The 23,582-nt window shown below is 38.7% G+C and overlaps 1 protein-coding gene across 1 annotated transcript in view; it reads right to left on the bottom strand.

Moving 5' to 3' along the window:
* LOC114662063 (glutamate receptor ionotropic, NMDA 2B-like) overlaps window positions 1–23,582 on the bottom strand; it is a 666,325-nt gene that overhangs the window by 167,517 nt on the left and 475,226 nt on the right. Inside the window, exon 5 of the mRNA XM_051934405.1 lies at window positions 2,532–2,646. Within this exon, the coding sequence (XP_051790365.1) occupies window positions 2,532–2,646 (115 nt within the window). The remainder of the gene's footprint in view (window positions 1–2,531; window positions 2,647–23,582) is intronic.

Here is a 23,582-nt window from a genome sequence, read left to right as displayed (position 1 = left end):
TGTGGGGAAGGGGAGTCACACGACGATTGATCGGAAGATAGTGATAATCATGTGAATTGTTCTGGTGCATTGCTTCTGGTACTAAAAATGTTTTGCAGCATATTACTCTAAGGTCCTTAAAATGGATGGTAGAAAATGACTGAAAATGATCCAGCTTGTTCTATAGTATCAATCTGTTATAACGTTGTGGCTTATCATCATATCATAAAATGTTACTTTTATAAATCAAAATTTTACTTTTTCAAAATTATGGAAAATTTCTGAGGAGACAAAATGCTGGGGAGCATAGGGTTCAAAGGGTTAACAGTACCCTTCACAGCCCAGACCAAACCCTTTTGAAAACACCTCTAGACCACTATCCCTCCTCCACCAAATTTTACATTGGCCACTGTTCCAGTGTGGTGCTGAGGTGTCACTCGCTACACTCAGGCAACACGGCAACACACTATCAGCACATGCTCTCGACTATCAGCCTGGAAGTTAGTTTTCTCCTGGATTCCGTCCAACCCAGATTAATTTAGCAGACCGCCAGATGGTGAAGCGTGTTTCATCACTCCATAGAACATGTGTCTACTACTGCAGAGTCCAACAGTGGTGTGCTTTACACCACTCCACACAACACTTGGTTTTGAGCGTAGCGATCTTAGTCTTTTATGTATCTGTTTGGGCATGGAAACTCATTTATAAAGATCCTGACACACAGGCCTTGTGCTGATGTTGCTTCCAGACGCAGTTTGGTGAGTTTTATGTGCATTGTGCTTCAGCCATCTGTGGTCCTGCTCTGTGAATTGCATGGTCTACTACTTCATGGCTGAGCTGTTGTTGCTCATAGATGCCTCCACTCCAAATTAATAGCACTCACAGTTGACTGAGGAAGATGTAGCAGTGCTGAAATGTCACATACTGACTTGTGGCAAAGGTGACATCCTATGACAGTGCCATGTTTAAAGTCAGAAAGCTCTTCAGTACAACTTACTGTACTGCCAAAGTTTGTCAAAGGAGGTGAGATGGCTATGTGTTTGAGTTTATGCTTTTGTTAATGATGCGAGTGACTGAAGCACTTGAACTTAATAATTTGGAGAGGTGCCTACATACTTTTGGCCATATAGTGTATACAATATGTACTGTATATACAGTATTTCTATGTATATTTATTTTAATATACTACATTTTGTTTTTATCAGCGCTTCAACATATTGTTTTCTTTTTATTACTTTTTTACTCGTAAAAGTTTTATAATTATTGGACAGTGTCCTGGGAAGTGTATTTAACAATAACCAAATTGAGTTGAACTGAATATCTTTTTACTGATGTGGCTTGGCTGTGCCACCTCTGAAATGAAGGTCTGATTTTTACAGTACATTGTGACAATCACGATTCAGGCTAATTTAGTTTACATATAAGGTTGTTGATTGGTAAAACACACCATTCTGGAAGAATAAAGTGGCAAATGATTGTGATAATTGTAAAACATGACTGGAATATCAGGGGTTTTGTTAGGTTTCTTTCAGATATTGTAATTGACACCCCATGTTCACAGATTGATCACATTTTACTTTGTTATCATGTCTGGTTTCAGAAAAATACACAACTACTTATGTTTCTGTCATTCCACTATTATCTGTTTTGTTGGCTCAGTTGCTCTGCTTAAACAACTTTTACATTGAAACTTATCAGGATTCTATATTCAAGTTTTCAGTGAAAATGGACATATGATTTTTACTTTCTTTAAGCAAAAAGATTATGAAACACGCAGCACTACTGTCATAATACCACTAATATACTGTAAATGTTATTTTTTGAAATGCCATTAAATAAAGAGAATAAAAAGTGGAAAACAAAATCTAAAAAACAGCTGTGTTTTAAAATGCTGCTTGGCACACATATTCTAAAAGAAACATACTGTAAATTTAAGGTGTCTTTAGAAAATGGAACATTACTTCATGATACAAGGTGCATTCAATAATTTATCTACCTCAGTAGGAAAGAAAAGAATTTTCAAAGAATTTTTGTTTTATTTTTCAGTAAAGTCCCCTGATAACTCCATACATTTCATCCATTTTTCCTGCAATGACTTTAACCCCTTTGAAAAAAAAAATCTTCTGTTAAACCAGGACATCACAGCTGCCTTGGCGTCTTCATCACTTGAAAAACGCTGTCCATGGAGAGATTTCTTCAAAACTCGAAACAGGAAATAATCTGTGGGAGCCAGATCAGGACTGTAGGGTGGATGGTTCAGCAGCTAGAACCCACCTTCTCGGATGGCAGTCTGTGATTGACGTGACATGTGAACTGGTGCATTGTCATGAAGAAGTTTACTTGATTCACACGAGGACTCTCCTGACATCCTGTCTCTTAGAATGTCAGACTCGCACTGAGCCACAACTGTGCAGGAGTAACCTTGAGATATGTCACAGCATACCCAGACTTGTTTTAACATGTTTGCTACCTTATTTCATACTCAGGGAGATAAATTATTGAACACCCCTCGTACATTCACTTCAGATCTGAAACTGATGCATCTCACTCACCCTTTCCCATCGCCGCTCTTTTCCCAGTAAGAGGATCACCAATTTGGGGTGCATCTGGTAGCCATCTTCACTAAAGGACAGGTTTCTACCTTCAAATGTCACATTCATCAGAAACCTGCAAAAAAAGAGTCCACATCTTCAGAATAAGACTTCAAATTAACATTAAAAAAGATTTTTCTTTGATCAGCACCCTCCAATCTTTTTTAGTTTACTTGATTTATTCTCCTCACATATTTTTAAACCTTGACAAATTTACACATGATCATTTTTTCATGGCCTTGCACCTACTAAGACCTGGGTTAAAATCCTGAGGTCTGTTATTTTCTGTTTTATGTCCTTGCCATTTCTGTATGGTTTGTTTCAAAAGCTCTGGTTTTCTTTCCACATCTCAAAGACATTGGTTAGATTTATGGGGTTTTTTTTGCCATGTGTACAGAATACAGTAAAATTTCTACTTGCATGTGTTTATCAACATGCAACACATTACCACTTTCTAGCACTGTGATAATCAGTGGATCTAATTTTTCCCTACATGTGTGAGTGTGGGTATATGATTGACTGCATCCTGCAATAGATGGTCACCATGTCCATAGGTCTGCTCTTGGTTTGTGCCCAAGGTTCCAGAATATATTTCCTTTAGCTTTAGTGGTGGCTCTGAGGCTAGGGATCTGCACTGGCAATCAGAAGGTTGCTGGTTCAAATCCCGTAAGTGCCAATAGGGACTCTGTTCTGTTGGGCCCTTGAGCAAGGCCCTTAACCTGCAATTGCTGAGTGCTCTGAGTAGTGAAAAAAGCACTATATAAATGAAAAGAATTATTATTAGCTGTGCTAAGCAGGTTTGTTAATGGCAGATTGAGGATCTGTATTTCATGGGAAACAATCAATTTCAACAGTATAAGTGAACAATCGCTTCACCTTACACTTTGAGTGTTTCTCCAAAATACCGTACTGTTTGATATTTTTCAAATTATTCCTAGAATAGCAGATTAAAAAAAAATGAAAATGTATATTTCAAAACAATGGTAAAGAGTAAAGTCATATATAACATAATTAACTCATACTTCAACTGTTTCTCCAAAATACTGTACTCTTTGGTATTTTTCAAATGATTTCTAGAAAAGCAGATTTTAAAACTGGAACACAAATACTACATCAGTGGTAAAGTCACACATAAAATACTTTAATGTTTCATATCATTTATACATTTTAGCATCTTACTTCCATTATTCTGTCACACTGAGCTTATACCAGGAGTAAGGCAAAACTTGGGAACAGTCATGCCAGGCAAATTTAGCTTTGCTAATATATCTTAACTCTCTTGTCTTTAGGTAGTGCAAGTAACCCACACCTAACAACTGCAGTATTATTCTGACCTTAATGATAAATTTGAAAATTTCAATATACATTGTCACACATGTGTGAATAGGAGGCAGCTGAAGGGCTTACAGAATACTGTTAACACTTCCGCCATGGGGGCGGCTGGGTGCACTGACTCTTTTTCTAAGTCTCCTGCTGACCTTTCCCAAGATAATCCCACCAGTAACCAGTGCCTCAGCTCAGAGCACATCACTTCCAGCCCTGAGGACGACATCACTTCCGGCCCCAAGGACGACATCACTTCTCCCAGACTCTCTATAAAGCCTCTTTCCCTTCCTCTGGATTTCAGTTCTGTTTTGGACTCAGTCTTGTAAACTACTCTGATCTTACAATTCTTACTTTTGCAGCCAGGAACATATTATACGGGTGGCTGCCCTAAACCTTTATCATGTCTAGTCTCGTTTTGTCACAACATATAACCAATTCTTACTGCTGCACTGAAAACCAAAAGTAAAACAAAAAAGGGAGATTTAAAAAAATCAGAATTGATCAGGGTCCTCTTAAGCTTGTACATTCTTTACATATTTCTGTTGTTATATTTTATCACGTTTAGTAGCCAATTATACATGAGGTCCAAGGAACCCAATACATGAGGTCCAGTACTGCAAAGTTCTCGTCACGGGACCCTGGAATTGCAGGTGGACTTTTCTAAATTTATTGAAGATTCAAGTATCTTTAAGCATTCATTATGCAAGTCCCTCTCATTATTCAATAATACTCAGATAAAGGGAGCAGCTTCTAGAGCAAGAAACTTGCATTATGCAGGTGTACCATTATTGAGACTCTGGTTCATTAAATAATACAAAAGAAAGTAATGAAAATCATCCGCTGTCATACAGGAAACAATTATTTATTTATTGAATAATGATAAACGAAAATCTGTTATGTCAGTCAGTCAGTCATTTTCCAACCTGCTTAGACCTGAAAAGGGTCCTTGGGGGTCTTCTGGAGTCTAACCCGGCTAGCATAGGCCGCAAGGCAGGAAGAAACCTTGGACTGGGCATCAGTCCATCACAGGGCAAACACACACACACACACACACCCCAACCATGCAGCAGGGTCAGTTTAGGATGGCCAATTTGCCTAACCTGCATGTCTTTGGAATGTGGGAGGAAACCACATGGAGACGCAAACTTCACGCAGGGAAGGCCCAGAACGTGAACCCTGGTCTCCTTACAGAGAGGCAGCACCCACTACCGTTGTGCAACTGTGCCGCCTCAACCTGTTACAGTATTTGTTCTTGGATTTATCAAATTTAAGATTGGGTGAGCATTACATGATTGTCCGTTAAAATAATATTTTAAAGCATGTAAATCAAACAATGTATATTTTCTTGCTTTTTAGATAGCTATCTAGATGTTAAAGGCACTAAATAACTGATGTGAGGCAACACGATAGATAGATACATAGATAGATAAAAAGGGAACAACAGAAGCTGCCATTTGACAAATCTATACTAGCACATGTGCACAGATGCCCTTAATTAAATGGTGTAAAATGTTACATGCTAAAAACATACGGGCAGTCAAAGCTAATTAGGGACTCCGTCGTAGAAGCAATTTGTTTAACAAACATCTGGAAAAAGACGGTTGTGAATAAAAAGTGAAAAAAAAATGAGAGAAGCAAAGAAACAGAGGCACTGGAGGAGGCCACACTTGGTGCTTTAAGCAGTTCCTAGAAAGGCAGTTGGTGTGGTGCTCCATTTTTTTTTTCAATCAGAACCATTAACATTTACAACATAAAGGTTCTGCAGGCTAATGTATTGTTTCTCTTTCTTGTGCTGACTGAAACCTGACAGCATTATAAGACCTATGTTATGTTCTTCCTTTGTTTTTTCACTTGTATGTTTATTTTTAAAAGTACAATTATTTGGTATTTGGAACTCTTTGAAATTGTCCTATATGCTGAGAGATGGCAAGAGGTCATAGTTTTTTACATCACACCATATAAATCCTAAAATATTTGACCAGAGGAATTTTTGATATTTACGCAACAAATGATAACCCATGTGTAATGCCAAAATAATTAAAATAAACACAAATAATACACAATGTTGAATGGGCTAGTTGCATAAGGAAACAAGATATCTAAACCAATGAACTTCTCCAGGGATACAGGTAACTGTTACCATGTGCCGCTGATTATAATAAACTTGAGGAAACAAACAATACTGGTTATTCCCTGTACATTCTTGACTGCACAATAAGATAACCCATTCATTTTCCAGTTATTATTTCAGCTCAGTCCACCAGATAGATAGATAGATAGATACTTTATTAATCCCAAGGGGAAATTCACATACTCCAGCAGCAGCATACTGATAAAGAAAATATTAAATTAAAGAGTGATAACAATGAAGGTATACAGACAGACAATAACTTTGTATAATGTTAACGTTTAACCCCCCGGGTGGAATTGAAGAGTCGCATAGTTTGGGGGAGGAACAATCTCTTCAGTCTGTCAGTGGAGCAGGACAGTGACAGCAGTCTGTCGCTGAAGCTGCTCCTCTGTCTGGAGATGACACTGTTTAGTGGATGCAGTGGATTCTCCATGATTGTTAGGAGTCTGCTCAGCGCCCGTCACTCTGCCACGGATGTCAAACTGTCCAGCTCCATGCCTACAATAGAGCCTGCTTTCCTCACCAGTTTGCCCAGGCGTGAGGCGTCCCTCTTCTTTATTCTGCCTCCCCAGCCCACCACCGCATAGAAGAGGGCGCTCGCCACAACTGTCTGATAGAACATCTGCAGCATCTTATTGTAGATGTTGAAGGACGCCAGCCTTCTAAGGAAGTATAACCGTCTCTGTCCTTTCTTACACAGAGCATCAGTATTGGCAGTCCAGTCTAATTAATCATCCAGCTGCACTCCCAGGTATTTATAGGTCTGTACCCTCTGCTCACAGTCACCTCTGATGATCACGGGGTCCATGAAGGGCCTGGGCCTCCTAAAATCCACCACCAGCTCCTTGGTTTTGCTGGTGTTCAGGTGTAGGTGGTTTGAGTCGCACCATTTAACAAAGTCCTTGATGAGTAAGTCCTTGATTTAGTAAGCAAAGCTGTGATTTGTTCAACTGGTAGAAATTAAGTAATGGATGGGCAAAATGCACCCACCTCCCCATTTTAGTCAGAATCTATTGGACTGAGTGTAGATCAGTATGCTTGAGCTCAATGGGGTGATTTATTAAAACATAAAGATAGATAAAATATATATTTTGGAATAACAAAATGACGAATGCAGCATGTACGTAAGTAGATAGTTTGGGAACATGCAGTGATACAGCTCGTTGTGTACTGACTTAAAATGAGAATTGAAGTTTTTAATAAAAAAGGTCAAAAGGTGAGACGTAGTCAAGAAATTGAGCCAACGCCATTACCAAATATTTAACTAATCTGTCAATACTTAAGCAATGTGCATGCCGACCTTTATATGGTCACTCTTGTGACATCACACGTGTCTTCTGGGAATGATCATCTTGGAAATCATAATGTTAAGTGCAGAAAATGATGGTGTCAAAAATGACACAAAATGGCATTGTAAAATAATTATTCAAATATATTTTCCAATATCCTTCTAGGAAAACGTGAAAAATCAAAAATTAATTATCTGAGTAGAAATCCCCTAAAATAGACATATTTATGGCAAGAAAGGACTCTAGAAATTCCAAAAAAATTAAAGTAAATCCCAGATCATAACAATATGAAGATTTAAGTTAATAAGGCTCAATACAAATATAGGCCATACATGTACAAGGAAGATATCAAGAGCTATATGACGTAACCCAGTTAATTGAAAGGTTCAACACTGATCATCTTCAATGCATATTGCTGGCTCAAATTAACTGTACAATTTTTAATTCGAATGGTGCAAAACTTAATAATAAAGAAAATCAAAAGTCCCACAAATTTTCATTTTTTTAAATCACAAGATTTGCTAAATATTTTGGAGATTAACATTTGAAGTTAAGTTAACACAAGCATGTGGAAAGCTATGAAAGACATGCATTCATCCATGTGTGTTCCAGTCCCACTTACCCAATTCCAGGTTCTGGGGAGTAAAAGACTTTTCTGTCAATATTTAGCAAAAGACTAAATAAGCCACTCACTTTGATAATTTGTTGTTCTTTCCCTTTGAAATCAATGGGCTATTTTTCACTGAGGTAAATACCTTTAGAACTCGTTTTCCTATTCTAAAATATGATTTACAAGAAGCCTAACTGATTTTAAATTAACATAAAACAAAAGTCTTTTATTTTAATCTTCACTGTTGTCAATTGGCTATAATTCATCAATTAATTAATGGACAGATATTGTTTGTTTCGATTTATGTTTAGTCAGTTTCTACCAGTTATTTGTGTGTTTTAACAAATCTGCATTTATATGTGTACCAATTCTGTAATTAGTATTGTCTATACTTGCATTTTAACTGAGAATTGTTTACAGCGTTCTGTGCCTGCACTCACTGAAGAGCGCTATACAAAGAAGTTGTATTATTGTGATACATAATAGAATTGAATGGTATTAGTTAAACTGGTGCATGCGCATGTTCATTTACTCTTCAATCAAACTTTCTTTGTCTTCTCTCTGTCAAAGTAAGTTCATACACATAAAAGTTTCAATGTTTATTTTTTTAAATAATTAGTGTAGACTGAAGGAAGCACACACACAAGAACAACCCACTGTATTAATATAAACTAAAAGACTCAAAGATGACAAAAGCAACAAATAACAATTCTAATAATTCTACGGGCCTGCCCAAACATCAAAAGATTCCCTTTCTAATGGAGTGAGGTTGATTTACCTATGGGTTACTTCCTTACTTTTGGATTTCCCTTTGGGTTTTAATAAAGTTTCTACAAATTCATATTACTAACCGAAGGTGGATATGGACGCAGGGCGCTGGGCGCAGGGCGCATCGAGGTGCACTCGCAATGCAACGAGCCCGCCACAGAGAAAACAAAACGAGAGGATTCAGCGCATATGTGAATCACATTATAGTATTACAGTACGGAAACCCCAGACGTCCAAACTACATGGCGTAAACCGGATATGGACGCAGGGTGCAGGGCTGAACTTGCTGGGCTCCATTCTGCCAGCAGTCGGTGTCAGCAAAGGCAATGGAATCACGTCTCCAAAAAACGAGACCGCTTTACTACAGATATGCGTATGTAATTAAATGACATTTCCCCAGACGCACCCACCCTCCATGATATGTCATCCATCCAGATATCGGACGGAACAGAAACTAATTGCCATTCTTGGATTTACGATTCGGGCTTACTTGTCTAATCTAATCTAATCCTTGTCTGCACTCTTCTCTCAAACCAGCTCCCAAATACTCTAGCCTTCTTCACAAGGAGCCCCTTTAAGACTCAGTATTCTGGGGTCACCCTAAGTCCCCAAAGGGAAAACCTAGTAGGTGAGGGGCTAGAGTGTTTATGGGTAAGGGACCCCAAGTCACAGTTTCTCCTAATGAAACGCGCTGTCACTACAAATCAACAGAGGTTTGTTCACCACAAATCTTAGAATTCCCTGGTTTAATACAGGGCCCCCTGTCATACCCAACTGGGCTGAATCTTAAATTAAAAGAAACAAACCTGCATAGTATAATAAAAATACATTTAACATCTGATTTCTAGTTGAAATGCAATCTTACCCATGTTACCTCTGTTGCACAAATGTTTAGTTTTTATTCTTTTTGTCATTTTAAAAATGAAAGTAGTTCAAGTCAGAGCAAAGGACTCTTTAGGTATTTTTAAAACACATTTTATTGGGGCCCAGGGATTTGTCTTCATTTGTTCAGAAGCATTTGGCCTCATTTACAATACTTGATAGATAATGCACAGTGTTAGGAGAATCTATCCAGATTGACCTGTTTAGTGTATATTGTTAGAAGAAGTTGTGTCTCTGTTACTTGTGCCAGTATTCCTGCAATTTCTACATTAGCTTCTCCAATCAGTTGCTCATCTTTTAACTTATCTGGAGTTAAACAATTCTAAATCTGTGAAGGATAAAGGAATTTATTTACAAAGAAAGTAAATAAGTTGTGTTTAAGTTAATTGAGAAGGATATGCATTTGCCTAAGACAAGACCCTTACAAAATCATTGCAAGGAATACTACATAATGTATCCGTAATAATTCAGAAGTGTCTAATAATAATAATAATAATTCTTTACATTTATATAGCGCTTTTCTCACTACTCAAAGCACTCTCCACACAGGGAGGACCCAGGAAGCGCACTCACAATTTCCTTATTGCACAGCAGCAGTACTACCACTGTGCCACCTGTGAGGAGCACAAACCATTCATGGAGGTCCTCTTACAAAGTTGAAAATAATGCCTACTTTCCACCTTACAATGGGGGCTAGATGGGTATTTTAGCAGATTAGGTCGGTTAGGCAGTGTTACAATATCTTAAAAAATTATTTGTTTCGTATTAATTAAACATACATATCATCAATGCAGCACTTGAAGCTTTAAGAGTACAACCCTGGACTTAAGGACATGATGTACTCTGACAAACTCAGACAGTTAAACCTGTTTAATCTTAAGCAGAGGAGAATGTGTGGAGACCTAATCTACTGTAGGTCTTCAAAATTCTCAAAGACATTAATAAAGAAGATCATGTAGAGTTCTTTCAACTTAACGTTGAATTGCATAATTGAGGACATCAGTGAAAATGAAGGGGAAGCGGAATTAGGGCTGAAGACAGGAAGCACTTCTTTATGCAAAGATTTGTTGGAATATGGAAGGAACTACCAATACGTACAGTTGAAGCAGAAACCTTGACAGCCTTTAAAATGTATCTAGATTAGATATTAGGACAGCATATCTATTAGCTAAACAAATGAGCCTGATTGACTGAATAGTCTCCTCTCGTTTCTGAAAATTCTTATGTTCTTACATGTGTGAGTAAGTAATGGCGTTAGAATAGAGTATGTCTCTAATAGACTTACATGCTCTAGCAGTGTGTGACAAACGGATTCATTATTGCAAGCCCTTAAAGTCTCTATTCTAAACTAAATGTTTATTCTTCTATACCATGCATTATGTATTCTTGTGACGCGTGGTGTAGTGACAATTGTTTATTCATATTTGCTCAAGGTGAATGGCCCCCATTATTCATAAGTGCTAGCATCTTTCTAGCACTATATTGTTATTGTAGCTATATTTGGGGATCTAAAAGGTAGAGGACAGTGCAATAGTTTATATCTGCTTTTCACATTCAGTTAATTGCTTTTGTCTTTCCTTTTGTGTGCACCATATAAATGACTTGAAGTACCACTTCAAGAAATCTCCTGAAGTACATATTTAAATAAACTATGATTGCTTAAACGTTTAGGTTGAATTGCAGATTATAATATGTTGCCATCTTCATTCTCCTTTCCGAACACCTTCACATGACAGTTGCTCCTAGGAATGCCTCGATTACGTTTTCCCCTTATCAAACAGAGCCAATATTAATTGTTAAAGTCACGTTGTTGCATTAAACAATGCTGCAGCCTAGAGCATGAACGAGCCCTGAATGATTATGTTCAGTGAAGGGCATATAGAACAGTGCGGTATATTCTTGTATTAGTTGACAGAAATATCAACTTTTTAGATTTTTTTTTCTCAGATTTGTCTTTTTTTGTGGATTATACTATGACAATTCAACCTTTCTGACACATTTCATCAGATAAGGAAACTTCATAGCCTATTAATGATTCACTGTTGGATAGTTGAAAATGCAGTTTTATTACTCATGAAGGGCAGATAAAGTGCGTTGTTAACATTCTGAAGAAGTCTCAATGAGCACTGCTTCCCAGGCCCATTCCCTCAACTCCACATAGAGTGACATGCAAATACAAAATGATAAAGGACAGCAATCTATTGACAATATGGGTTTGCAGGCTGTCCTCTATACATTCACGTGAGTAATGGTTTTAAATTTAAATATGAGACGGAGCAGATTTGACATTAAGCCAATACTATTCAGAGGAGGCATGGAACAGCCAACAGGCTCTGTAAGTGCAAGTAATTCATCATTAGTGCCTTACCTGGAGAGAACAAAAATTGATGACAAACACTAAGAAATTCTGAAAAACTGGTCATCGAGAGAGTGAGGGTGAGAAATGTCATTTAACTTCATACTGTTACATCCGTTCTCTGTGCCTGCACTCAGTGAAGAGCGCTACAGAAAAATAAACTGAATTTAATTGAAAAAATTATTTTTAATAATAATAAAATAATTCTTTGCATTTATATAGCGCTTTTCTCACAGCGCTCAGTAATTGCAGGTTAAGGGCCTTGCTAAAGGGCCCAACAGAGCAGAGTCACCTTTGGCATTTACGGGATTCGAACTGGCAACCTTCCGATTGCCAGTGCATATCCCTAGCCGCAGAGCCACCACTCCGTCCTTTTAGGCTTAACATGTTTCCTTACAGTTATCAAGTGATTACTTGTATCCAAGCAATATATTTACTCATCTTTCTTTATTGTGTGATCATTCATAACATAATATTCTCAAACCAGCTTATTCCAGGCTAGAGCCTATTCTGTCAGTACTAGGCATAAGGCAGGAAACATCCCCAGACATGGCACCAGTCCATTGCAAGATTTATTAACACATGCCCACACTTACACTCACGCTCATCCACTTTGGAATCATTGACCAACCTTATCTGCAAAACTTTGTGGGTATGGAATGTTCCCTTTCAGTCTGAATGTGTTCATTTATTTACAGACCAGTCCTGGCTCTGTCATGAGTTGATTTCTGCCTGCAACACTGAACTTAATTAGAAATCCTTCAGACTTCAAAAAACTGTACCAGACAATGCACCAGAAAGATCCAGGGCTGTGGCTAAGGGTGGGAAAGCAACTAGAATCTGTTTGTAAACTACTAAAAACACATTTACTTTCTCCATTGCACAATTTACTCATAGTAAATCTACTGCAAATTATGAGCAAAGGTGTAGGCCTCACTACACCCAAACAGCCTGGCAGGAAACTCAACTTACAGGACCGTGGCCTATTTAAAAATAAAAAACACACAATGGGAGTAGGGAAACACAAAAAAATCTCTGGCCTATAAAAGTAAAGCAAAGTTCCTTTAATATTTATCGATTTATTCAAACATTATACAATGGAAAACACAAGAAGGACTACAGAATAAAGGAAACAAAAAGGTTTGCCTAGCAAACCTGAAAGTAAACCATTCCAACAGTGCATTTAAACAAAGGTAGAAGGTGATTACCTATGGAATGCAAATACAGAATTCTAAAATGCCAAAGAACAGGAAGTAAATGCAGTTCAGAACCAGCCATTACATGGCTTTCTTGCTGTTAAATAGCCCTAAAGGCAGTTCCCCAATTGGAAATTTAGGTGGTCCCACCCCCTTTGGCTCAACATAAAAATTCCAAGAAATATAATGTAAAGGACTAGACACAACAAAACACATTACAATTAATAAAATATTATTGATACATAAAATGTAAAAAAGAAAAAAATAATAAAAAGAATTAATATTTACAAAATAATTAAGAGAAAACAACAAATAGATCAAACAAATGGTTTTCATATTTTACTGAGTAAAGTTAACTTTATTTTTCTTCTTATTTTTGTTAAATTAATTGATGCTGTTTTCAAGGTCATGTGTCTGAAATTGTCACATTGATAACATAATGGAAGTTGCAATAAAAATATGGTGCCATTCTTACATTACACTACACCTCAGAGGATGGAAAAAGAGCTTATTTCCAAGTAGTCCCAATAGATTTTCATGTTTTGGTTACATCCTCTTAAGAATCTGACCTCTGTTTTTTGTTTTGTCCTTTGCTTCTCGTCAGTCATTTTGCCAATGTTGATGCTCTGTGTAAGAAAGGACAGAGCCGACTATACTTCCTTAGAAGGCTGGCGTCCTTCAACATCTGCAATAAGATGCTACAGATGTTCTATCAGACAGTTGTGGTGAGCGCCCTCTTCTATGCGGTGGTGTGCTGGGGAGGCAGCATTAAGAAGAAAGACGCCTCACGCCTTGACAAACTGGTGAGGAAGGCAGGCTCTATTGTAGGCATGGAGCTGGACAGTTTGACATCTGTGGCAGAGCAACGGGCGCTGAGCAGGCTCCTGTCAATCATGGAGAATCCACTGCATCCACTAAACAGTATCATCTCCAGACAGAAGAGCAGCTTCAGCGGCAGACTGCTGTCACTGTCCTGCTCCACTGACAGACTGAGGAGATCGTTCCTCCCCCATACCATGCGACTCTTCAATTCCACCCGGGGGGTTAAACGTTAACATTTAACATTATACAAAGTTATTGTCTGTCTGTATACCTTCATTGTTATCACTCTTTAATTTAATATTTTCTTTATCAGTATGCTGCTGCTGGAGTATGTGAATTTCCCCTTGGGATTAATAAAGTATCTATCTATCTATCTATCTATCTATCTATCTATCTATCTATCTATCTATCTATCTATCTATCTATCTATCTATCTATCTATCTATCTATCTATCTAATCTATTTTGTTTTTTCTGGAATTCTATCCCTTACTTGTCTATCTGTCTACAATTTCTCATTTCTCAATCATCTTCTGGTTGTTTTATGTTCACAATATAATCCTTGGCACTCTGCATGTCATAACAAAACCAGGCAAAGCACAAGATGTGTTATAAAAGATACCAGACTAAATGTAATTATGAAATGACAGGCACAAGATGAAAACACTTAACTTGGGAGCAAACTCAAACAGAGGTTTTCACAGAGGCCACAATACACTCCTTTCATTTTCTTTGCTTCTCCCACCATGTTACTGTAGCGCTATTAACATAGCATACAGAGGGAAAGAGCTATGGCAGAGCCCAGTGCCTTTTCCGACAATATCCTAACGAAGAGTAAAATGGTCACCTGTTCTCAAAACTGAATCAATAAGATAGTGGCCAGATGGAAAAAGCCAAACAGAATTTATATTGCAAAGATCAGTAGATAAAGTCAACTTTAGGAAACATTCTTATAACAGTAGCTAGTCAGACAGAGGCCTCAGGCCAGTAATATGATATTACGTGCACGTCATACGTATATTTTGACTTAGTTCATGGCTTTTTAGGTAAAGGATTACATTTTTGTAGTCTGTTTTTTATTTCAACTTGTTTTGACAAAGATTTTTTTTTTGTTGTTTAATGTCACATAACCATTATGGTTGGATTGCCTAAATCAAGAGGTGATGCTCTAAATATGGTGACAGTCACAACACTTGCTACCCAACATTCTGTTCTTCTAAATCCTTCACAGTAGTTTTTGAACCAGTAGGCCCTACTGCTAGGCTGTTGAACTCTTTTTGCTCATCAGCTTTGATTCTGGTTTTACGCTTTGGTTTTGTTCACACAATCTCATATTTTTCTTAGTTATGACAGTTGCCTGTCCTTGACTATGATTTTTGATTCACATTCATCATCTCCAGGTCCTTCGCTCAAAACAAAGCTTGAGAGAAACTGTGTCTTGAAACAAGTAAAGTTTTATTAGAAACCAATTGACAAAACCTAAACAAATCAAATTCAAAATAATGAAGTATAAAAGTCATATCCATAACCTACGGTTTGTTTGTCTAACTCTAATTGATTTTTGTAAAGAATAGCATTGAAGCTTTCTTTCTGTAAAAGCTTGGATGCTCAGAATCATGCCACCACTGTAAATGATGTTAGCATTGTGACTTCACATGTGATATCAGCAGAAGGCCACATGCTCTCAATGACGCAGCAACTGTGAAAAATATGTCAGAAAGGTTCCAAATGCCGCCAGATTGATGTTGCCTAAAAATGATAAAAATAAATAATAATTCAAAATACTTAACAAAATGATTCAAAACTAAACAAAATTAATTCTACCTGGTTAATAAACTCTCATTCGTGACATGTGGAATACTTTCACAAATAATCATTTTCTCTGGAGAACTATATTTTATATAACTACTAGCTATTGCACTTTCCAAATTTGGTCTTTGCTGGTTTGCCTCTTCAAGCTTTGGAAAACCATTTCCAGCAGAGAGAATCCAAATTGGCAAAATGATGCCTTTTAGGACTATACAAACGTTTCAGATCCTAATTCAGGGAACTCCACTGCTCGGGTTTCTTTACACACTGGTGCCTGCACTGAGGTGTTTTGTTTTGGTTTTTTTTTCTTTATCCTTTGACGGTTCACATTGGTGAGGTGGTTACATGTCTGGAGAGCTGTTACGGACACTAGGTGAGAGTTTATGCTCTTTTGGCCTCTTCTTTCACTCTCCAACACGGCACGTGTCAGGGATATTAACTGTCAAGATAACTCATCTCTGCTCCTTCCCTGTGGGCTGTAGTTTCCATGGCAATACTGTTCCAGAAGTATTATTCACTCTGAACTCATGGCCTTAACTCTTTATTTTCTACCTGAGGGATAGTTAAAAACAGAAACATGGCACAGAAGCAATCTAGGAAGTATACAGGCACAAACTCAGCATGGACACAAGTCATCGCTGTCTTGGCTAATCACCTTTGCTCTTTCAGGTGTCATTTGCATACCTTTTGATCAGAATGAAAGTGGACTGCTGACCCAGCATGATATTGTTGACTATCTTTCTCTCAGATCTGACCCCCTCCACACATCAATAAGCTAGCTAGTTTTTTAACCATACTGTAGTTCGACAACATGACCCAAATAAAAAAGCAGGTATATGCTACATGTTTATTGCTGAAATTATTCTTTATCTCATTCTGCTTCTATTTTGACCATTATAGGCTCAGACTCATTCTTATTGATCTAACCAGGATATACATAACTTAAAATAACACATTTATTTCACTTTTTTAAATAAATAAACCACTGACAACTGTCTTGCTTTCGTATAGCATGGCATAGTGGATCAAGGAGTTAGCACAGCTGCTTCACAGACCCAGCACTCTGGCTATGGACTCTGCTCCTGTTGTCGTCTGTGTTGTGTGTGTATTTTCACCCCATGTTTGCTTAGGTACTCCTTTAAGTACTCCTGTTTTATGCCCACATTTTAATGAAGATGTACATGGCAGGTGAAACGGCGACTCAAAATTGGCCATAGTTTGGTTGTGCGTAAGAATAGACAGTAACTCTGTCCACTGTTTGTCATTTCCCTGGGAACCAGTGTGACCAGATTAGGTTCCACCCCTTGAAGCCATGATTGATAGATAGATAGATAGATAGATAGATAGATAGATAGATAGATAGATAGATAGATAGATAGATAGATAGATAGATAGATAGATAGATAGATAGATAGATAGATAGATAGATAGATAGATAGATAGATAGATAGATAGATAGATAGATAGATAGATAGATAGATAGATAGATAGATAGATAGATAGATAGATAGATAGATAGATAGATAGATAGATAGATAGATAGATACTTTATTAATCCCAATGGGAAATTCACATTCTTCAGCAGCAGCATACTGATACAATAAATAATATTAAATTAAAGAATGATAATAATGCAGGTGAAAAACAGACAATAACTTTGTATAATGTTAAATGTTAACGTTTACCCCCCCCGGATGGAATTAAAGAGTCGCATAGTTTGGGGGACGAACGATCTCCTCAATCTGTCAGAGGAGCAGGACAGTGACAGCAGTCTGTCGCTGAAGCTGCTCTTCTGTCTGGAGATGATACTATTTAGTGGATGCAGTGGATTCTCCATAATTGATAGGAGCCTGCTGAGTGCCCTTCTCTCTGCCACAGATGTTAAACTGTCCAGCTCCATGCCAACAATAGAGCTTGCCTTCCTCACCAGTTTGTCCAGATGTGAGGCGTCTTTCCTCTTAATGCTGCCTCCCCAGCACACCACTGCGTAGAAGAAGGCGCTCGCCACAACTGTCTGATAGAACATCTGCAGCATCTTATTGCAGATGTTGAAGGACGCCAGCCTTCTAAGGAAGTATAGTCGGCTCTGTCTTTTCTTACACAGCACATCAGTATTGGCAGTCCAGTCTAATTTATCATCCAGCTGCACTCCCAGATATTTATAGGTCTGCACCATCTGCACACAGTCACCTTTGATGATCACTGGGTCTATGAGGGATCTGGGCCTCCTAAAATCCACCACCAGCTCTTTGGTTTTGCTGGTGTTCAGGTGTAGGTGGTTTGAGTCGCACCATTTAACAAAGTCATTGATTAGGTCCCTATACTCCTCCTCCAGCCCATTCCTGATGCAGCCCACGATAGCAGTGTCATCAGTGAACTTTTGCACATGGCAGGACTCTGAGTTGTATTGGAAGTCCGATGTATATAGGCTGAACAGGACCGGAGAAAGTACAGTCCCCTGTGGTGCTCCTGTGTTGCTGACCACAATGTCAGACGTGCAGTTCCCAAGACGCACATACTGAGGTCTGTCTTTAAGACAGTCCACAATCCATGCCACTAGGTATGAATCTAATCCCATCTCTGTCAGCTTGTCCCTAAGGAGCAGAGGTTGGATTGTGTTGAAGGCGCTAGAGAAGTCTAGAAACAATTCTTACAGCACCACTGCCTCTGTCCAAGTGAGAGAGGGATCGGTGTAGCATATAGATGATGGCATCCTCTGCTCCCACCTTCTCCTGATATGCAAACTGCAGAGGGTCAAGGGCGTGTTGAACCTGTGGCCTAAGGTGGTGAAGCAGCAGCCTCTCCATGGTCTTCATCACATGTGATGTCAGAGCAACAGGCCGAAAGTCATTCAGCTCACTAGGACGTGATACCTTTGGGACTGGGGTGATACAAGATGTTTTCCAAAGCCTCGGGACTCTCCCCTATTCCAGGCTCAGGTTGAAGATGCGCTGTAGAGGACCCCCCAGCTCCGATGCACAGACCTTCAGCAGTTGTGGCGATACTCCATCTGGACCCGCTGCTTTGCTGGCACAAAGTCTCCTCAGCTCTCTGCTCACTTGCACTGTTGTTATTATGGGTGGGGATGTTTTTCCTATGCTGGTATCAGCAGAAGGATGTGTGGAGGGTGCAATACTCCGAGGTGAGTGTGAGAGTTTGGTTATGGTGGTCAAACCTGTTAAAGAAGTTGTTCATTTGGTTTGCTCTCTTCACGTCTCTCTCGATGGTGGTACCCCGCTTCGAGCTGCAGCCAGTGATGATCTTCATCCCATCCCACACTTCCTTCATGCTGTTATTCTGCAACTTCTGCTCCAGCTTTCTCCTGTACTGCTCCTTCGCCGCCCTGAGCTGGACTCGGAGTTCATTCTGCACGCGCTTGAGCTCATGCTGATCACCGTCTTTAAAAGCCATTTTCTTCTGGTTCAAAAGGCCCTTGATGTCACTTGTAATCCATGGCTTGTTGTTAGCATAGCAGCGTACTGTTCTTACTGGAACTACAATGTCCATACAGAAGTTGATGTAGTCAGTAATGCAGTCAACAACCTCCTCAATGTTCTCATTATGAGATCCCTGCAGGATATCCCAGTCTGTAGTTCCAAAGCATTCTCAGCCTCCGGGGTCCACTTCCTAAATGATCGTGTGATTACAAGTAGGACTCTCACTTTTGGTTTATAGTGAGGCTGAAGCAGAACCAGGTTATGATCTGCTTTCCCAAGCGCAGGCAGCGGGGTGGCGCTGTATGCGTCTTTAACGGTTGCATACAGTAAATCAATAGTCTTATTTCCCCGGGTGTTACAGTCCACATACTGGGAGAATGCAGGTAATGTTTTGTCCAGCGTCACATGGTTAAAGTCTCCAGCGATTAGCACAAGCGCCTCAGGGTGCTGCATTTGTAACTTAGCAACAGCAGAATGGATGATGTCACTCGCTGACTCCTCGTCCGCCCGAGGAGGAATGTATACAATAACAACAATGACGTGTCCAAACTCTCTGGGCAAATAGTAGGGACGTAAACTTACGGCCAACAGTTCGATATCCCTAGATAGATAGATAGATAGATAGATAGATAGATAGATAGATAGATAGATAGATAGATAGATAGATAGATAGATAGATAGATAGATAGATAGATAGATAGATAGATAGATAGATAGATAGATAGATAGATAGATAGATAGATAGATAGATAGATAGATAGATAGATAGATAGATAGATAGATAGATAGATAGATAGATAGATAGATAGATAGATAGATAGATAGATAGATAGATAGATAGATAGATAGATAGATAGATAGATAGATAGAATACTCTACTTGTCCCTGTGGGAAATTGAAATTTTTCAGAAGCTCAGGAGAGAGAGAAGCAGATATTTAAGATATTTAAACTTCTACCCACAATGCTCTTTTGTCTCTCAATAAATGGACTAGACAAGGGACATACCTCTGAGTGGATAGAAAATGAGGCTCTAAGCATTGACCCATTTATTTATAAATATTCATTTATCCATCTATTTTCTAACCAGTTTATCACTTCACAGGTAAATTCCTACAGTACCATTTAAAAGGCAAAAATAAAAAGCAAGCAAGACCCTTCACTCCACAGTCATGATTTGAAAAGACACCCATGCCCTTCTTTGTCCCATAATGCTCAAAAAGACAAATTAAGGACCTGACAGAAACAACTGTGTGTTGCTGTTTTCTCTGAACCTTTTTAAGACGTGTGCTCATGTTCTGTTGAAGAGGCCTGTATCAGGATCACTGCCCCACTTCATTTTACAGAAGGTTAAAATCACAACGTTGACCTTAATTTACTTTTACTATGTAAAGACTGAAAAGATAGAATGTCGACCATTTAAAGTTACCATCTCCTACTTTCTCATACTTTCAGCACTTTAATTGATGCCTTAGATTTTACTTTGATATCTTATCTAGATCTTGCACTATATATGAGATCTCTGAAAAACACCATTATGTGCAAAGATTACCTGAATTGCCCTTTGTTTTCCTTTTAATTAATCTGTGTCTGACAACAGTAACGAGTAATTACCTTTCGTAAAGCATAAGGGAAGAAAATGTGTTACAACAGATTCCTGCTGAATGTTTTAATCAACTACATTTTCCAGAATTACTACAAAACTGATTCTCAAATCTCAGATTCATTATAACTATACCATGCTATGAATTTGAAGTTAGTTCAGTGGCTTCTGGATATTTCTAACTTTCACTACCTATTTTCCAACCTTTTTTGACACTGTACAAATATGAATTAATGTCTTTTAAAAAATGCATTCAGCCATTAGTAACACATCAAAACGGCACACTTTTGGATGTAGAGATATTAGGATGTGTATCCTTTCGAGGCTTTATTCCTCTACTACACTCTATTTACTGTGTTACACTCTGCTCCACCTCATCGAAAGTAATAGACTTTCCAGCAAACTCCTTGAAAAGTGGATCCCTGAAGAATTCTGCCTTCAAAAGTTGTTCACAGATTGCAATATCTTACACGATTTTGCTCTTTCAAAAAAAAACGCAGGCCCTATCCAAAAATGAATCTACAGCATTCAACAATTGCATTTCACATAATTGGCCTAAGTGTGTGATTTTTCTCCATGCAAAATTAAAAAGCAACAGAAAGCATTATGCCAAAAAAAGATTAAATGTAGACAGAATATTTGTAAATTATGCAGAGACCTGCACTGTGAATGGTACAACAGAGTGTACAAAAATATTACAGGTCTTTGAACTAATGGAGGTCTTACCTGCATATCAAATCACAAATAAACTGAACATCAGTAGTTTATATCCTGAACAGGACTGAGCAGGCCTGAGAACATTGTTATTATATTATATCTCTCTATTATAAAAGAAAATCTTGAGACAAGACTTTTGCCAAGAGATTTTTTCAAGTCCCGCCCTCCTCTCAACCATTTAGGGTTAACGGCCCACACCGCTCACACCGCTCATTCGTGTGAATGCTTTTGTCAGACACAGTTCCTGCGCTCTCAGTTCTTATACATTTTTATGTTTTCCTCACTTTAAGTTCACAAAAAAAGAAGAATTATTATTCTCAAATCTTATTGAAGAATTTCATCCCGAAGGGTTATCAACAGAAGAAATGAGTACACCGGCAATCCTAGCACCGAGAAACGATGAAGTCAAATGAATTAATGCCAAAAATGTTGATCAGTTACATGGCAAATTGGTTAAATGCGTATCAATAGATTATGCTGTCGAACAAATCTGACATGTAAAATTTTAACAGGCAACAAGAAAGGTAATGTATTGCATCTTTCTGTGATGATGTGGGTTCGCTCCACTGACTTCTGGGAGCTCTTGAACCCGACACCATCAGTAATGTCACAGTAATGTCACTGATGAGCTAGGCAGTGAGGCACAACAAAGCAAGGGGATGGTGCAAAAAGTGCAAAAGTGCTTTTATTTAAAATCAACAAACAAAAACAAAGTGTCCAAATTAAAGTGCAGTGTCTCAAAAATACGTCATTAAATAAACAATCCGTTAAAACAGAGGTAAAATTGTGGAGGTTAAAAACACAATAGAAAAAATCCTTTAAAAACAACGAGGTTAAAATAACGGCTGGAAGCAGTCTTTCTTTTAAAAATCCGGTGCATACTTCTTTACCCCGGCTACTCCCCTGCTTCTCCCTTCCGGGCCCCGCAACAGGGGAGTCGCCCTACCAGCAAAATGCAGCTCCTTCTATCAGATCCGGTAGCCCTATGATCCCTGGCTACGTTGGGCTCCAACCGAGACTTGGTTTTCTTCCCCCAGCGGACAGGGCGCTCACGCTGGTGCTCAACACGCCCAAAGCCTCCACAACTGCCGCTGCCTTCTTGGCCTTACACGGTGAGCCGTTCATGATCCTGGTCACTCCTGCTCCTCTGAAAAGCTCAGTAGGAGTGACCCAATCCATCCACCCTGAGAGTCGGCCAAACATTCTCTCAGGGCTCTCCTTCCAGCTGCCTGCCTTTGCTCAAGCAAGCCTTCTCTCGCTCGCACCGGCTGCCCACTTCTCCAGCCTTCCTCTCCCTTAACCTCCGTTCTTCTCTCTTAACTTTTCTCTTTCCCTCCTTGCCGCCTTGCACTTATGTTTATTACGAGGACGTGGATCCAATGTGGAAATTAGCAGCTCCCGGCACCAATTTCAGATGCGGACGACTCCTCACCTGTGCACTTAAGTGAGGACCGTCCGCATCACGTATCACCCGGGAACCGTTCTGGCCACACATACTACGAGCCCTCTCTAAGCCGCAAGTGCGGCGATTATTTATTTAAAAAGTGGCCTTTTTGATGTGAGCTGTGGACCCACTACATCACACTTCCGCGGATAATATTAGACACCAAAGGAGATTTTGATATACCATTTGTATTAAACCATTTACAGTCTCCCATTAGAATAGCTTTTGCAAAGACAATTAACAAATCACAGGGACAAACATTCGAAAAAGTCGGTTTATTTATTAGAGAGAAAGAAACAATATTCACTCACGGGCAGTTATACGTTGCATTGTCACGATGTAAGTCCAAACACAGAATCAAAATTCAATGCAATATTGCCAAAAAGTTAAAAAATTGTTTTTACTGAAGTTTTACAGTAAAAGTGTACGTTTAATAATAATAATAATTCATTACATTTATATAGCGCTTTTCTCACTACTCAAAGCGCTATCCACACAGGGAGGAACCGGGAAGCGAACCCATAATCTTCCAATCTCCTTACTGCAAAGCAGCAGCACTACCACTGCGAGGACAAAAAAGGTTTAAAAAGTATTTGCATTTTAATTTCAAAGGCAAACAGAATGA

This window comes from Erpetoichthys calabaricus, chromosome 12 (assembly GCF_900747795.2).
Source record: "Erpetoichthys calabaricus chromosome 12, fErpCal1.3, whole genome shotgun sequence".
In the NCBI taxonomy this organism is placed as follows: domain Eukaryota; kingdom Metazoa; phylum Chordata; class Cladistia; order Polypteriformes; family Polypteridae; genus Erpetoichthys; species Erpetoichthys calabaricus.
The sequence above is the reverse complement of the archived record's forward strand: the minus strand, read 5'-3'. Positions and strand labels throughout refer to the sequence as shown.